Below are 18925 nucleotides of genomic sequence, written 5' to 3' on the forward strand. Positions count from 1 at the left end.
ATAAACAGTACTAGTGATGTGAGAAGCTATTACAGCTTATTTCAGTGGTTTACCATTGGGCAAACAGTTGGCAATTATTGCACTTGGAAGAATCAAATGTATGATTTGAATAGAATTGCTGATTCCTCAGTGAATTCCCTTTTTACATCAGTTGTAGCATATGTCCACATTTTTTCCAACAGTAATGAATTTCCTGAGGTGCTTTCCCTTGTGCTTTTGAATGCTAAGTGTTAAAATCCAGCAGGAGAGACCTGTAGTTGACCTTTCATGCTAAATGTGAAAGGGCTGTTGTAGCCTTTAAAAGGCTTTTGTGCTTCTGGGCCTCCTGAGAAGCTCCAGTTACCTTCAGATTGGATCAGCTGTTTCAGGTGTGAAACATCAGTTGTGCAGAGTAAATTACATATTTTTAACCTTTTATGATGAGTCTGGAAGCATCTGTTTATGCATGCAACACATCTGGCTTTGTGGTGCATTCTGTGCCTTTTCCATCTGTTTGGGAGTGAAAATAACCTTTGATTTGACTCTATTCAAAGTAGTTTTTATCTTTGAAAGTCTGAAAATAATATTGATGTGGGCAGTATCGAACATTTCTGCAACCATTATAGAAACTTCAACCTTTGATATTACAAGGAGTTGAGAGTAGAAGTTTGCATCTGGTTAACCCTGATGCTTGGATCGAAACACACACGGTAGGACTTTGTTTCTATGGAGAGGTGGTCAAATGTCAGTCTGTGATCTTAACTTAAATGGTGAATCAATATTCTATGCATTTTTCAAAGTTTAAATTTCTGATAGCTTGCTGCTTTTTTTTTTTTAATTTATTTTTTTCCCTGAAATGTCTCATTTCTTGCTTTTCTCTCATCTCTTTGAGAAGGGACACTGCAGCTTGTAGGTCTGTTTGGTCAGGCAGTGCAGGTGTGGGTATGTTGCTTCTGTGTTTGATCCCTGTTAGTAGGACTGTCCAGGAGAGAAAGGTAAAACTGGGAAATGGGAGATCCAGTGGGATTCTGAAAATTCCCAAGTTTTTATGCTGGTTGTCAACTGATCTGGACACTCAGTTTACATTTGCTTAAAGGAAGCTGAGCTGTTGTGTGGAGGAGAAAGCTTTGGAGGGTTACATGGACCATTAGTGCATAGAAATACAGAGAAACCACACCTGCCTGAGGAATTCCTTGCACTGCAAACTGAATGGTTGGGAGAATATTCAAGGGAAATATCCACAATTCCTCCTGGTTTATACTCCGTGTATCAGAGACAGGTCGCGGAGCACAGCAGAATTTCCTGTCTGGTCTCATTTGGTCTGACTTTTCTTAGCTGAATAATAATAAGTATCCACTCTAATTAATGGATTTATTGTACTTGATATTCTATCTACTTGCTACAATAATGACTGCTTAATTACTGACTTCATTTCTTTATTTAAAAAAAGGCAAAGAAATGTGGATATAATTGCAGAGGTGTTACTGTGAACTCTGGCATATCTAAAAGCATGCAAATAGCCAAGGATTTTTTTTTAGTAGAAATTCTTGAACTAAAACTTAATTAGGAGTGAGGTAACTAAATTAGACACAGTTTGAAATTGTGATTTCTAATGTTTGTTGAAAAAAAAATTAGCACTGATTGTGGGAATATGGCAGGCAAAGACACTCGAGGAAATGATGTGGGTGAAGTGAGAAATACAAGCTTAGGGCGACATTGTATGAACAGAGAAAAAAAAAGTAGAAAATATATTGTATTAATATAATTTCACATTTGTACTTGGCCCCAATAAGTATTTATGTTCTAATATTAATGCAGTGATATCTATTGTAACAGATTATGTTGTTATAGTTTCTGGTCCCATCACTCTATTTGAGCAATTAAAATCAATCTGTGAGTATTTTAGATTGAAAGTTTTGCTTGCTCAAAATCTGATTCTTCTAGATGATTTGGACAAAATAATTCCCTGTCAGAAACATTTATAGTAGTCTTTCTAGTGTTTGGAGAAATAAAATGTTGTTACTTATTGACTGAATAATAAGAGCTACTTTTGAAGTACATCCACTTTCAGTTTTCTAAAATTCTAGAATATGTTCAAATCCTTCAAGTAGGTTATTATCTGCAGCAAGGACACAAAGATGGTATAGAAAATAATTTATTCAGAAAGCTAACAATGCAGCAGGAGACTAATCATCAGGATATGTGTCTCTGTTTCTAACACCAGGCATATTATCCTTTATTTCTAATGCAAACAATTGGCAGTTGTGAGAATTAGGGAGAACAGCCAATGTAAAATAAAAAGAATGAAACCCACGAAACTGAAGTAGTTTAGGAAACATATTTTGTGTGTTGTCTTTCCAATCAATGAATCCTAGAGATGAGTGTTTTATTCTGTTCCAAGAAATGAAATAATTGTCCAATTTGAAGAGAATCAAAATGACAATTAAGTATATCTTCGAATGAAAGAAGAAACAGTATTTTTTTTCCTCTTGGAATTTAAGTATACAGAACAATGCCTTGAATACCCATCCTCAATTCTTGGAAAAGGTAAAATTATTTTTATAAGTGTATAAATGCTAAAATAATGAAACTATCCAGGCCTCTCTGATACTCTTTTCACTGCTTTAAATATCATCAAAACAACACTTAAATAAAACTGACACTGGGGAAAAAAAAAGTGTGAAGTGTAGAGCCAGCAGTCTGCAAATGAGAAAACTCCAAACCTCACCATCTCCTGCCTGATCTCATTGTTTTTCACACTTATTTATTTTTCCCTTTTACAAATGCACCAATGAAAGGATTTGCGTAGGTTATTTGAAAACAGAACTCGGTGACGACACTTAGTCCTCCCAGAATCTGCTTGGATGAGAATGACAGGGTGTGAAATTATATCCTGCTGCTTCTTCAGCTGTGCTTTCAGTCCAGCTTGGGACTTCAGTTTGCTTCCAGCTGTTTTTCACCCAAAGTAGAATGTTTCCTGGCCATGTGCTGCCTCTGTTTCTGTCAAGTGGGGTTAGGAACTGGTGTTGAAACGACGATATAGTGCTCTTTACCTCCTGGAAATTCTTTTCTGCAATGAGCCATCCTAAAAGGCCAGCTGTGCCCAGCCACACAGCTGTTTCATACAGAAATAATAGCTTCAAGCTCTTTTGTCAAGGCCAAGAATCAGATCCTGTAAATTCATGAAAGATGAATGCTACAGTAAACTGTAGGAACTTTTTTGTATAAAAAAAGATTATAAATAATGTAATAAAAATGAAGTGCTTTGTAGGTGACAATAGGCTTTATAGGTAGCTAATGCCACATTTAGTACTATTCTTTTATGTTTGTGTTCCAATCAGCCAGCACAGTACCCAACCTAACCTCCAGCAGGAAATTATATATTCCATTATTCCTTACAGTACAATAAAGCCCTTTATTTATGGCAAGCATTAGTTTTGTTGTCACAGTGACAGAATTCATATGTTAGCAGTGTATCAAAGCTTTCCTTCCCTCCTTGTAATGGTTATTCCTAAAATTGTCCTGTCCTCCTGTTGTCAGACCTGCACATGTGGTTTATCTGTCAGCATTAGGAGGAAGGCTCTCAGACACAGAGATTCTATTCTCTCTCTGGTCAGATGTAACAGAAGAGGCACAAAGTTCATAAGAAATTTACCTTTCTTTTTTGCTTTTTTCCTTCTTTTTTCTAGTTCCAGTTCCAACCTGCTGATTCCATGATTGTGATTGACACTAGAGTATTGTAAATATGCCCAATTATTGTATAGTGTAATGGATCCCTTTTATGAGAAGTGCATTTTCTCTAGGACAGTTTTCCTTCTAAAGTGTTTCATCCTCTTCAAGAAACTGATGTTGTCTAAGAGGAAATGTTCAAATATTGCCTCTGAAAGTCCTCATGCTGAGCATGCACAAATCAGAGGGGCAATTAGAAAATTAAAATATGATTAGGTGATTTCAAAGGCCAAGGGTAGGCTACAACCTGAGAAAAGCAAGTAATTGTAAGACTGAAGGCAGAGGTAGCTGTAGGTTGTGTACCTACATCAAACTGGTCTGTCCTTTGTTCTAGACTGAAGTGAGAATTTGGATTGCTATATTTTGCCTACAAAGTGTGAAATGAATGGGCACAAGGAATTATTTCATTAGCAATGGTTCAGGACAACTCTCTAATGTTAGAATCCAAACTTTTTAATAAAAAATTACTGTTGAGGCTACAAGAAACAGGAAGCAATTGTATTTTAACAGAAAAAAAAGCCTCTTTATAGAACCCTTTATTTTAATCAAATTCTATGTGAACTGTATCAAACTCCTTTTAGTGTTGAAGAAAATGAAGGATTAGCAGTCCTAGATTGAGAAGTGGAAAGAAATTCGTTACTGTACCTGTGAATATTTCAGTTTCAGCTGCTGTGGAACAAAGCTTAGTTTTTCTTTAATGTTGCATGGACTTGTGATCTTCTAAATCAGGGAAAAAAAATGAGGACACTCATTTCCTTGTGTGATGTCAGATAAAATAAGACTGAGCCTAATTTATTATGTCTCATAAACAGATGCTCCTGCATATGGGCATGTTTGTGTATTTGTGTACTGATACATTTTAAGAAATGATTGCCCTCTTGGTAATTGTTGTGAATAATTATTTGTGAAAAAAGATTCCATTATGTAGGCACCTAAAGTTGTTAGTCACCTCTTCAAACAATTCTCTTCAGTTCCCACTTCCACCTTTGAATTCCCACAAAGCCTCCTTCTTTTTCCTAGTGTCAAGTAGGAGCAGGCATGTCAGCATTCAGGAAGGTATTATCACACAGTTCTTTCTAATTGCCAACACTGAATAAATTCACATTCACTTATATCTGTGAAAAACTCACAGATTGTGCTTGTACAGTTGAGCTTGGTCAATCTCATCACTCTCAGATTTTGCTTTCTCACCTAGCTGGAAAAACTCAGAATCCTTTCCATTTCTCAAACTGGAAAATAGTCCATTTTCCTTGGGGAAAGGTTTGTAAGGGAATATACAATGCCCTTCCAAGTCCAGATACTTCTTACCAAGTGCATCAAGTATTTTGCACTTGTCTACAAGAACATTTCTAACTGGTAGTTCATCAGGTCAGCTGCAAACGTGAGGCAAAATCCCCCTAGAGCAATATCAGCACAGTTAATCTTTTGTAAACAGCTTTCCTTTGGTGACTTGTACAAAAAGACAAGTCATTACTAAACCATGAGAAAGGGAATTTTCTTACTGCTTGTTCAGCACTGCAGTAATTTTGAAGGACTAAACATCACTGAAAGAAAAATCTTTGTGTTTTGTATTGCACATATCCATAAAGTTTGCATGGGTATAGTAATGAATGCTGTCTAATGAATGTAAATTCACAAAATCCAAACTGACTTTGACAACTTTTGTGAAATGCTTTAACCTGTAAATGATAGTTGTTTTTCACTGTCATTATTTCAGCACACCTGCAATATTTAGCAGGTATATGCGTGCTGAAGTCCTCTGTTGTTTTCCAGAAATGCCTGCATAACAATAAACCCCTTCCTGTGGTTTAATTCCCCCCTGACTGGGGATTTAGGATGGTGAGCAAGTCTGAAGTTTATGACAGTGGGACAAAGCTGCTATAGACTTGCCTGAGTTGAGCAGCAAAAAATCAGCACAGCCTTTATGACTGCACCTTTCCTGATAGTGTGGCTGGCTGGCTGGATGATCATGTCAACTAAACCAGAATTAAAAAGTCAGTAAGGAGTCCACTGTGGTTGGCACAACCCAAGCTTAGTTTCTATTATTTCTGATATTTCTCTGCAATTCAGCTGATTTTTGGAGCTGAATTAATCATATTAACACGCAGTCTCATGTTTGGATAGAGGTGTGAAGCTACTCAAGGCAGCTTGTTTTAGTTTTGGATCTGACATCTGCTAGTTGACCCTAATATATTGCACTTGTACATGAGCTATACTGGTGTATCCTCACAAGATGTTACTTATATCGGGTTTCATGTGCCACTTTTTAAGGGGGATGAAAAGGACTTCACATGTGTCTTTTGTGGCCATCAAAGACCATGTTAAGGGGTGGTCTAAGAGCCCACTCAGGTGGGGCAGCAGGGAGTGGTATTGGCTTCAGCTGGACTGGCTTCCATCCTCTGACTTGAGCAGTGTCACAACGCGGTTACTTCAGCATTTAAAAACCCCCAAACTATCCAGCAGCTGGTACAATGTAGTTTGTAGAGATTGTTAGCTACAGTGACATTTTCTGAAGAGAAGGTTTCACTATGGGTTCAGTAAATGTACTCTAATTTCCACCATTTGGCTTCACCCATGAGCTGAAATTTAATGACAAAAGTGTGAGAAATGAATGTGAGAGGCTTTAGTACTTTCTTATTCATGACAAGTTAGACATTTTCCCCACAAAATTAAGGGTTTCTAAGGACATGGTACAGCTGTGATCAAGTCACTGCTAATTTTGAGAGCAACCTGGCTCAATATAAGCATTGACGTTTTTCTTGTTCTAAATTTCACTACAAAATAAAACCTCAGACATTTATTACAGACAAATGCTGAGAGTATGAATGAAGATTGAGTACAGTTTGAACAAGCAGATTTCAGCATGATCATGTGAAATGTATTCCTTCATGTTAATGCCCAGAAATGTAGTTAGGAATAATATATTTTTTTTCAAATCATCCTGACTTTGAGGCACAGAGCTCAAAGGACCATGTTTTAAAGGGACTTCTTTGCATGATTTCTCTTCTTTGAACCAATTTGTTCTGTTTTTAAACACTAAAATACATTGTAATTACACTGGGGCTTTGTGTGTTCTTTTATGAGCTTACGGATAAATGGTAAAACTCTGGTTAGGCAGGTTATTTCCAGGACAGGAGAAAAGGGCAAGTCAAAAGGAAGGCTGTGTATGTTCTGGATCTTGTATTTTTCCCTTGGGAAAAGCAGCTGTGTGAGGTGATAAGAAGTGAGAAGTTTAGAGGTGAGTGATTTATCCAGTTTATTTATCTGCTCCTAGACATCTGCATTTGACCTGTGGTGCTGTTGGGGTGGGACTTGGTTGTTTGTGCAGTGTAAAACCCCATAACCTTGAGCCTCTGGGGAGGCTTGCAGAGCCATCCAAATGCATGAACTGGCTCTTCCTAAGAGCCGTTCTCAGACCGCAGGGAAAGGCAATTGTTGGAGTTTCCCTGTTGGCACTCACTATGAAAAATGGCTGTGTGGAATACTCTTCTTCAGAGAGCACTGCAGGAAAAAAAAGTAAAAAAGTCTTTTCTGCCTAATTAGTGCTGCTTGCCTAACTGGAGAAGGTTCATGCAGAGGCTTTTTTCTTTTCTATTTATTTATTTATTTAAAATTTTCCCCCCCCTCCTTTGGTGTTACAGATATACGTGGACTGCAGGGATTTCTCGATCAGGCCTCCAGACTGGGACTTGATGTATCATTACAAAAAGTGGACAGGAACATCAGCAGAGTGTTTTCCAACCTTTTCACCACCATGAAAACGGAGGAGCTGAACCGCTATCGCGACACGTTGCGAAGGGCCATCCTGCTCCTGAGCCCACGGGGAGCCCAGACTTTCATTAACGAGGTGCGTGCACAGTTTTTTATCTTCAGCATTTCAGAAACATGATTATGACCCGTGTTTTGCCCTTTTGACAGTGCTGGTTGTTTAATGTCAAGTAAGATTGTCAGACTCCAGTGCCAGGGAATTGAAATGTCTCATGCTCCATGGAATGCTTGCTTTGTGGTTAATGCAAATGGGGCAACGTGGGTCAGATATTATATAATATAATATAATATACAGCTCTATGGGGGGGTAATTATTTTTGTCTGGTTGTCTTCTGTATCAATACTTTTCTCCTGGATTTCAACCACTTTTAACAAGTGACCAGAAAATCTGCAATAATCTATTAGAAATGAAATATAATGGGCCTGAGAGAGCTGTCTTTGCTGTGGAAGTCTCCAAATTTCTATTAAAAGGGCACATTGCTGATGGTTGAAAGTTGAATCAAACAAATTTTTATGAAATATAAAGTTGGAATTACATGTTTGTCTTATTTTCTTAGTGGTTTCTTGAAATCAGTAATGCTAATTAGGACAGGGAGGCAGCTGTTGGGCAAACTTTTAATTAATGTGCTGTGGGCTAAGTTTTGGCATTAATTAGTTTTATCCAGCTTTCTTAATATTAAATAATGAATTATTTTACAGTGCTTTCTATGTCAGAGTTGAGAATGAGAATTTGAGCCTCAGTTTAAGTTTGTGTATTCATTAGCTAAGATTTTGGCAATAAAGTAAGGGTTTGAACTTTTTTTAACTAACCAGGGATATGACTGAACCGAGAAATTAGAATGTGGATGGGACATGTTCCCAATTATCAGTTTTGCTCCATCAAAGCCTGTTAAATTTAAAAAAAATCAACTCAAAATAGCTCATTAGGGGCTTTTATACCATAACCACCTTAGTAAATTATCCACATTTGTGTTCATCAGTGATTTTTTAAATAACAAGGTAAATTTTATCCTAAATAAATGAGGCAAATAGGTAGTTTGGAAAAGACTAGGCACAGGGATAAATACTCCTCAGGTTTGTGCACACACAGGTGTTTCCAGTAGAAGAATGAGGGAGTTACCTGCCCTCCAAGTGCCTGCAGCTCTCCTCAGCTCAGTCAGCTGTTTTCATAGGAGGCCTCCAGCAGAAATGCACATTGCCAGGGAGTCCTAACAAAGGATCCACACCAGGTTAAAAGGAAATGTTTTATTGAGAGCCCAGCTGGGTGAAGTTGTGTCCCCCTTGGGGACACAGGGCTCTGGGGCTGTTTGGTGAGTCAGGTGAGTGTCCTGTCAGAACCCTGAGGTGTCTCCAGGGTAGGGGCCAGTATTAAACTGTATTAAACTCCTTCACTACTCACTTCACCTTAAAGCACTGTATATTATAGGCATTAAGACTAATGACCCTGATATATTTCTAGCTCCCTGCAGGAGTTTAACAGTGGGCAGAAATGAAAAGTAATTTATTTGGCAATCTTCCTGTATTGAATCTTGATTGATTCAGAAAAGCTTTATAAGAGAAAATTTAAATCTTAGAAAGGAATTCTCAAAAGGCTTGAAGATACAAGGTGCAGAGTGCAGGGGAGAATCTTTCCCAGACAGAGGCTGAACTTATATTTTGTGGAGAGTTACAATGACTGCAGTTCTTCAGTGTCTCAGTCAATAAGTGCAGCTAATTGTCTACAGCACATTTTCAGGGAGACTAGGATAACAACCTGCAGCTTAAATGAAATATGCATTTTGACATATTTTACTGAAATGCATCGTTCACAGTGTGTGGCAGTAAATTCCTTCAATATCTTGAAGGAACTTATTCAATTCCACAGTTGGTATTTTTTACTAGGTACCATATTGCTCTATATTGACTGCTGTTGTTATCAATCTCACTCTACGCCTTGGAAATTGTTTAAGGCTTTTTTTCAGTTTTGGGAAGAAAAAAGCCCTCTGAAAAAAACCCAAGTAGCAATGCTAGAAGAAAATGTAAGGATATTATTTTTAGATTTTGCACATATTTATTTTCTTGTTGCTTTAACTGCAGTTAGAAAAAGAAATTGAAGAACAAAGAGGTTTTAAAGCTGGAAATGGAAAATTTCATGTGAAAAAGTGGTTCCTTATTAAGATTTTCAGTTTTGCTGAGTTGATATTTTGTAGTAGGGAAAAAATGTCTAACAGACTTCAGCTAGATTTTTGTTAAAATGTGTTGGCTAATGTTGGCTAATGATAAGCATAAAGATATGTTTATGAAAATATGAAAACCAGGTGCTGAACACCAACCTTCTGGTCAAATGCAGAAGAAAATTAAGAACAGTGTTTGGATTATAAACAGATTTAACAGATTTTTCTTAGCACAAGTCATAGATATCAGCCATTGGAAGCTGGTGCAAGATCTATTTTGCCTCTTGATACTGCAAGTGATATATTTTTCTTCCTAAAAATACAGATCTGGGTTTCAGTCTCATCATCTCTTGGGTGGGCCAGAGAGAGCTCATCTGATTTTTGAGATACAAAATTAGCGCACTCTGCCATCTCATGTATGAAAAACCTTTGAATTGTGAAAGAATTCAATTTCTCTAATTTTTATTTAGGGATGGTTCTCATTTAACTGTCTTAACATCTCAGTGCCTGATTCTGTCATGTGTCAAAATTACTGAAGTAGAAATTATTGACCTTTCATAAGTTTTCAAGATTTAGTATTTTGCTATGGAACTGTTTTGACTGTAAGAACAGAGAGGAGAAGGAAAAAAAAAATCTTTTCAATGGTATTGCTATAAACCTGGAATCAGCCTTTATTTAGAACAGGGATGGTAAATGAATTTATAAAATGTTAACTATCTTAGGCTATGCATTAAAAGGGCATTTAGAGACTGAAGCATGCCTAAAGAGCACACCTCAACTGTTCAAGAGCACACCTCCTTAAACAACTGAGAAAAATGTTCCTTTCTCCATCTGCAGAAATGCCAGATATATTTGTCTCAATTGTAGCAAGTGTATGTGTGCCAGGAAAACAATTTTATATTTTGAAAAACATGTGATCCTCTTGTAAGGAGATAAGAAAAACTAATAATTCAGAAATGGGAAGATTTAGCACTTTGACCTTTTCTGTTAGTTTCTTTGGCCCAAACACAGGAATCTGAGACTCTAAAGGCTCCCTTCTCGAGACAGTGAGGATTCACCTGCCTCTTTCACTTAGCAATGGATATGTTTTTTCAATTGCAAGTAGAGATATTATTTGTATGGACTGCTTTTATCATTAGGGCTGTGCAGTGAAATGAATAAATGGAAAAAAGTTCAAAGAGGTGACAAAAATGATGAAAGGATGGGAGAGCACAACCTCTGAGCAGAGGCTCAGGAACATGCTATACACAGCCTGCCTGAGGGAACAGAGCTGCCAGGCACTTGAGAGGAAACAGGAGTGGAGGTGGAGGAGGAGGAATTATTTAAGGTGATCATGGGATGTCTAACAGGAAGTAATGACCCGAAGCTAAACAGGGAATGCTTTCTAACAGGGAGGTCAGTGGGACAAATGGGAGTGCTGGGCAGGAGAGTTCAGGGAGGCATTGTTCTGCAGGGCGCTCAGAGTTCACTAGATAAAACATTCTGGTAAATCAGGCTAGCAGTTTGTCCTGAACTGGTGTGCAGGATGTTCTAGGTGACCCAGGAGCCCTTCTGAAGACCTGCTAGAAAACATTTGTTGTGTGAATAAGTTTAGACTTTGTACTTTTTATATACAACCTATCTGAAGAGGAGGAAAAGATCTTGTAGTTCAGCGCTTCTCAAGGTTCCTGTGGCAGGTGTGCAGTTCCTGACCTCTCTGGAGGGTTTGGTTTCTTAATTCTTCAAGAACACATGGTTTATTTGGGATATGTATTTTAATAGGATTTGTCTTTATTAATATAGGTGGTATCAATTGCTTCACAGACTTGACTCTTCCTTTGCAGTATTTATACACAACCTTTGCTTTTGAATACCAGTGAAATGGAGGCTGTAACCCAGTTGCATGTAGTTACTGACTTGAATATAGAAGGCATTATCAGCTTTACAAAACCTTTAACTCAGCATTACTTGTATTTTTGGCAGCTTCACTGGAGTGAAAATGTTTTTGTTGAGGTGGATCTCTGAAGATGCTGTAGTTCTTTGTGAGCCTGCCTTGCCTGTGAGCTGTATGCAGGAAGGTTGTATGCATATCCCTGTAGCACAGCAGCCTAAAGCAGAGCTCTGCGTGCCTGGGATAGTAAGCAAGTTTTAAAAAAAAGAAGACTATAATAAAAGAGAGCTGATTAATTTCTTTAAAAATTAATACAGAACTGCTTTATCAATGCAGTAGGGTTACATGAATCACAGCAATTCCAATTTGAGCTGAAGCTAAAAATTTCCAGTATAACACTGTGTTAAACAGCTGTAATTTATCTCTGCCCTGTTTATATAATCACCTCAGTGTCCTCAGTGGAAAGCAAAGTCTTTGTTTCTCTTTCATCCTAGTTCCTGCTAAGTGTTCTGACTGATTCTTTCTAGATATCCTGCTTTTGGTTTGGGATTTTGGGGTCATTTCACAGTGATTTGTGGCCTTCCTTCAATCCTGGCCACTGGAGATGCTGAGCTCCTTCTTCCCAGAGCGCTCTCAGTTGGCACCTGTTAGAGAACTGTGCTCCAGCCTTCTCTTTTCCCTTCTGCAGTTGGTGACATGCTATTACTTGACTGGAACAGAATGAAGTATTTGTGGCGTCTTGAACAATTTGCACCCACAAGCAATTGTATGAAATAGTTTTCCAGGGACATTCACTTCTCAGAATTTAACAGGAAAAAAGTTCAATATTAATTTTCTGGCACTTAGCACTTCATCTCTCTCTCTCTTTTTTTTTGTTTTCTATTTATGTTACAAACATTCAACATATTAGTCCATATCTCTCTTTTATATGCAGTATATAAACATCTCAAAATATTGTTGAATAATTTTGGGAAAAAATATTATGCCTCTTCTGTTTTTAGAAGGCAATTTCTATGTTTAAAGAGCTGCTAGTGATTAGTGAGTGCTGGTAACAGAACTATAGAAACAATACATTCTTCTTTCAATAGTTCAAGTTAAATTATGCCCGCCTTATTTCTTCGAAATCCTCCTCTGGTATTCTATTTCTTCCTCAGAGCTAAAATCTTGTCTGCTATTGTTGACATTTTCAATATGCTAGGACTCTTTGTGCTTAAAGAGAATAATAATTATAATTAAAGCCCAAGCAAACCTCATTGAATTGCTAAAACATAAGTGTAAACAAAGCCCTCCCATTCTGGGATAAATTGACTTTCAAGCAAGTTTCTTTCCACTGGGCCAAAAAACCTCCCAAAACACAAACCCTCCTACAGTTTTCTTCACAATGACTAATCCAAAGGATGGGGTTATTCTCACAGGGATCCCAATCAAATGTGTTTGGAACACTCAATCACATGGATTTGTAGACACTGTGAAGAGGGGGAAAAATTGTTGAACAAATGACATTATGAATTGCTTACATAGCTTCATTTAAATGGCATTCCTTTTACTACTGCAGGTAGAAGTGACAATAATTTAAATTTTTTTTTTTTTTTTTTTTTTTTTTTTTTTTACTCCACTAGAAAATTGCATGAGATTTTGAACCTGAATGTCAAAATCATGAGAGGCAGGAGGCTTGCATCCAGTTTTGTATATCTAACAATAACTGATAGCAGTTTTGTGAGGCTTTATGGGTCAATTGAGCAAAAAAATTATGGAAATTGGATGCACTGGCTGGAGGTACACAAAGCCCTTTTGAGTCTCAATACTGCTTTACTGGCAGTTTTACCAGGTCTCTCTGTGTCAGCAATGATGTCTGGTGTGAAAGAACCTGATTTCTCTGCTCATGTTCCGAATCTGATGACTGGGTGCATATACATAGAGGATCATGAATTTTTAAATGTCATTAAATCTCTATGTACAGCAACCAGGCTTTCCTCCTGCTCCAAATGATACATCCTCAGTGCACTTTTGGGTCCTCATTTCATTGCAGGTGTTCAGATGCTGAAACATGAGTCATTTCAAAATTTTGCTGCTGTCCACACATAAGGATGTCAAGTCCAAAGGAAACGAACATCTAGCTGAAAAAATTGTTAAAAAAATCTTGAATTAACATTCATTTGTGTTGTGAGCTTCACTAATTTTTTTAACAAACAATTTTTTCAACATTTTTTGTTATTTTGTATTTGCTGATCTAGAATGCTGAAGAGCTTTAACCTCAAGATAGGGAAGATTCTATCTGTCAGGAGAGGCTGCATTTATGTTTGGGGTTTTTGGAAGGAACAGGATTTGGAAACAGATGTGTTGTACTGAGACAGACAATCCACTTGCTTTAGTATGGCCTTTAAAGCACTCAGTGCTGGCTTTTGCAAGAGCTGAGCCAGGAAAAATCTAGTGGGCCCTAAAAAACCAAGGCTATCAAAAACTAACCCTCTCTCCAGCTACTCCTTCATGGATTTGTTTTCCAAATTATTTCACTTCAGGATGTTTGGGTGACCCCTTGAATACTGTGCAATTTAAGAATAAAGTTCCCATTTTTAGTATTTTTAGTAGAGTGCAAAGTGTCAAATGCTCTTTGAATTGAATGCTCTGACATATCTGTGGTCATTATAATACATAAATATATGCAAAATGTTTCTCTGAAATACTGCAAAGCTGTAGATGACTTTATCATTCTCAGTAAGGATAATTTTCTGCAATTTAGGCATAATTTACAAGAAAGGAGATATTACTAATTAATTATGGATGATTAATTTTAAAATAGAGTCCTGCAGTTGCATTCCATCACTATACCAGTGTTTGCCATTGTAAGACACTGGCAAAAACAGCACAGGTACATGAGGAAAATATGTTTGCCTTATAAAAAGCAGAAAAAGGAATGGCCATAAAAAAGCTATTTACCATCTTCCAGTTTTACTTTTTCATATAAATTTAGTGAATTGTTTAGCTGACTGTTCTGGGGAAGCTTGGCTTTGAGGATTAGAAAATACATACTGTAATTATTCAATATTAAATTTTTGAACTTACAACACCAGTGTGTACACACCACAGGTACAGGTTGACTTTTTCCAAGTTTCTAAGCACAGGGACTGACTTGGGAGTACAGGACTCTGCATAATCATCTCTCCCCTAAAATGCACTTCTAGACCTGTTGTGCTGGATTGAGAAAATCACTGATCCATTTTGTTTGTTGTCCCAGAGGTCACAGAAGAAGGCCATTATCCTTGGAAGGGATGAGTAATAATTGCTGATGATAATTTGCACCTGCTTGGCATCTTTTCACAGGAGGTTTTTAGCAACTTTTAGCCTGTGAAAAAAAATTATATTTACCCAAGACTTATTTTTAGTTTCAAACTAATTAAAAAATCAATTTAAACCTTCCCTAATTGCTGGCAGCACACAGTTTTGTGCTCTGTAGGAGAGAAGAGCTCAGATGAGACTTACGTGGGTTTAAGACTAATCCCAAGGAAGGAATCCTTGGACTGGTGCTGTGTTCTTCTTCCAGCTCTGAGCCAGGCAGGCAGCACCCAGTGTAGGTGTGAGGGTGAGCCTTGCTGGGGCTCTGCCCCCTGTGTAGGAAACAACTCTGAGTTGTTGTATGTCTGTTCCTTCACAGTTCAAAGAGTAGAGTTCCTAGAAAATCCAAAATAGAGGGTCGAGGGAGTGCTCTGCAAGTGCGAGGGGAGAAATGTCTGGGAGCCTTGTTCATCAAGGACAAGCAGTTAGATCTGATTAAATAAAGGTTATAACGTGACACAGTGTGGTAACTGTGCAAGGAGATTGCCTTTTCCAGAGGCAAGGAGTGTTCTGTGCCAGAGGAACAGCGCGGAGCGTCGTCAGCTCCAAGTGCCACTGTCACTTCATTTACCTTGGGACCTTGGAGGGTGGCAAATACCACAAAACTAGCAAAGGTTTAAGAGCTGTTTTGGAAAGGGAGTGGAGTCCTATGCTAATAATTACTTTTCCTGGTGCTATTATAACTGGTGTGCTTGTGCTTGCTGTACTTGAGTGCCTTGTTAGGAACGGGGATGTTTTACTGGGTGCTGTATGAATTTGTGTCCCTAAAGAATTTGCAGTGTGCAAGAAATGACAGATAGAGACATCTGTGGAGTAAAAGGGATTGATGATAAATGTTGTTATGTGACACAAATAGTGTCCTCATTCCATGATCTTAGAAATTAGCATTTTGAAAAGAAATTAAATTGAACTAAATTAAATGAAGAATTTTAAAATAGTTGTGGAAATGTTTTTATAAATAGGGGTAGGTGAAGGACGTTGCAACTAAGGCCAGAATCTTCATGAGGAGTTAGAGATAACCTGAAAGATTGGAATAAAAAGTGTGGTGTATTGGAAGTGAAGATTGTTAGCATATCTTTGATGTGACAGGCAACAAGGGAACTGTTGAAGCAATATGAAGAGTTGGGTGAAATGATCAAAGAAAGGAGTTAGAGATCCTCTTTGCAGCAGAAGTTTCACTGAGATATGAGAGGAGCTTGATTCTTAAGGTCAGAAAGATGAACTTGGAAGTAATCAATACGTAATATCATCAGAGCTGGGAAAGGAATTTCTGCATTACAGATGGGGTAAAAAACCTGTTTATTAGAAAGATTATGTCTAGAGAATCTCTGAGATTTTAAGTTTATCCTGGATGAGAAGTAAGAGTCAAAGATGACACTTGTGTTGTAGTCCAAATTGGCAGGTCTGATATTCTGGCTGTCCATTTTGACTGAAAAAAAAGGATTTTCTTTGCCTTTTGAAGGGAGAGTGTTGAGAAATCTCCTTATCCCTATGAAGCTTGTAGGGATATCCTGAAAGCAGTCAGTTTAGACTGACCAGAATATGAAAAATGTCTCACAGAGAAGTAGATCAAGACTCATCAGCATATGAATGACAGGGGATCTTTTTTTGCTAGTTTGCTTGCTGGATGGAGTTAATGTAAAGAAAGAAGACTACCGAGTGAATGGGTGTGGGACCCTCCATGGGAACTTGGAGAATTTCACAGAAAGTATTCTCTGGAGAGACTGTGCTGGAGTGTCATAAGAGGAAAACCAGGAGAGAAGAGCTGGGAAGAGGAGGTTTATCAACAAGAAATGTCAACTCTATTAAAAGCCTCTCGCAATTCCAGCAGGAGACAGTTAACAAGTTTTGAGTGTGGCTAAAAAAGTGAATGTCAGTAGGAACAGTTTCAGCCAAGTGAACCATGTGTTAGAGGGTGTGCAGGTGGAGGGGAGAGGAGGAATGGGGTGATAGGTGTAGGGATTGAAGAGAGTGAGAAAGGACAGGTCTAAACCACCTTCTGGTCTCGGGGGAGAGAAACAGGGCAAGAAGAAACTAAAGGTATGCGGTGAGATCTTCTAATTGTTATGAGGGCAGCCGTGTGGAAGATGTCTGGTTCCAAAGGCTGGAAGGCATTGGGCATGTGGAATGAAGGGACAGACTGGCAGTGGGAGCTGGGGTTTACATCCCCTTTCTTAATGGACACTGTGTGAGCTCCAGGGTGACAAATTAGGAGTGAGCTCTGTTTGTCTTTGCAATTCTTATCAGATGTGCAGCTGCTTTGTGTGCTGTCCTCCAGTCAAAGCTGTATATTGGTAGACAGTAGAAGTGAAATGTTTTTGTTGTTGGTTTTTCTGCTGTGTGCAAAATTTCTTGAGAGAGAAAAGAGCTTTTCAGGTCTTGGAGCTTTTCCTTTGCAGTGTGAGAGCTAAGGGAATAAAAGCAGCTCTGACAGTATCCTCTGTGGGGAAGGGCTTTGTGTCCTAAGGATAATTTCTTATAGTTTTCATTTGTAGTAATACCTTTTTACTGAATAAGTCTTCTTGCTGAAATTTGCAGAGAAAGAAGTATTATCAGGCTTCTGTACAGAGATTTGCTGTTATTGCCATTGTTTTTGTTCACTGCTTGTTCAGGGTTTTGTTAAGATATCTTTTCATAGCTTTTATTCAAGGATCAATTTCCAAGGTTGATCTCTTTCTGTTGAGACAGGTACCTAATGATTATTGTTACAGAACATTAAATGTGGAGGTAGAGGATCATTAGTCCCTTTTTTACCAGCTGGGGCATGGGGTTACAGAGAAAGTAGGCAATTTACTGACTTCACCTGAAACAGGGATTGAAGTTCTAAATGTCAAACCAAGAACTTGCCCAAAAGGTCATACTTTCATTTGATGCTGCCAGGTGTGTCTTTGGCACCATTGACCCCTGGTTGTTTCATTTGAGAGAACTGATTGTCCTGCCAGTCGAGTGATCCTTTTTTCAGACATGCGGCCTTTAACCCCGGCACGCTGTGTCAAATATTAGAATTCTTTGAATAGTGTGTGTTGGCTTTAGTTTCAGGTAAACAGTGAAGCTTGCACATACAGTCCTACAGAGCATTTAGAGGGGTGCTCAGGTAATTTTAAAAGTCTGTATTTTATTTATTGAATGGAGTCCTTTCATTGTTATGGAGTTACAGTCTGCTGTGGATCATGCACTGTGTAAGGGATCAATTTGTTTGGCACTGACCCATCCATTTAACTTGAAGCAATCAGATTTAAAGCTTTGCACTTTATTAATGTGTGTGCAAATAGCAACTGGGTCCCAAGGACACTCTTTAGGAAAGCACCTTGAGTGATTGGTCTTGATATATAATAATTCATATTTTGCTTCCAGCTTTCCAAAGGAAAAAAAATCACATTAAAATTATTTTTAGATAATACTGTAAAGGGAAAAGATTTAAGCATTGGCATATGACAATGACTTTGTGTGTTTAGTGGAAGTATATTGACTTGAAAATGTTACAAGTTCCCTAACAAGTTTTTCCATAATTTTATTAAAGAGTAAAGAGATTATTTTGAGAGGTACATCGACATGTTAAAAAGTCCTCCAAACAAAACTCACTGCACCACAGTGTTCCTTTTCTAAACTGTACTAGCATTCAAGGTATTTTAAAAATCAATGTCAGTTCTGAATGCATCTTGATTGAGAGTAAGAACCACCTAGCAAATAGAGCATTTCAGCCTGGAAACAGTTACGAATTCTTAACAAAAGTGTGCAGTTAAAGACAGACTCATCCCTGATGGCTCCCATAAACAGGAGGCACCTGAATACTGGAAATGCTCCTGTGTAAATAAGGTGTTAACAGCATCCAGGGCAAATAAGCAGTGGAAGTGTACAATTTGAAAAAAATCTGTGTCATGAGCAAGTGATAGAAATAGTACCAAGGAGACAAAATAGTAATAAAAGGAGGACCCTAAAATCCCATAAAATTAATTAATGATTACTTCATAGAGCAAATTAACAGCTATTGTATTTAGTGTTGAGCATGTTTGAATAAAATATATGTGCTTATGTAATATAATTAGAAAAATATTTATGTACTGAATGTATTTTTTATATACACACACACATG

At 37.8% G+C, this 18925-nt stretch overlaps 1 protein-coding gene across 5 annotated transcripts in view; it reads left to right on the top strand.

Annotated features, from left to right (window-relative positions):
• The window catches only part of GRID1 (glutamate ionotropic receptor delta type subunit 1), a 484393-nt gene that overhangs the window by 260923 nt on the left and 204545 nt on the right, over nucleotides 1-18925 (top strand). For all 5 annotated transcript variants that reach the window (XM_053983939.1, XM_053983935.1, XM_053983936.1 and 2 more), the window contains exon 4: nucleotides 7350-7555. In XM_053983939.1, coding sequence (XP_053839914.1) covers nucleotides 7350-7555 — 206 coding nt within the window. The remainder of the gene's footprint in view (nucleotides 1-7349; nucleotides 7556-18925) is intronic.

Source organism: Vidua macroura, chromosome 8 (assembly GCF_024509145.1).
Source record: "Vidua macroura isolate BioBank_ID:100142 chromosome 8, ASM2450914v1, whole genome shotgun sequence".
NCBI lineage: Eukaryota > Metazoa > Chordata > Aves > Passeriformes > Viduidae > Vidua > Vidua macroura.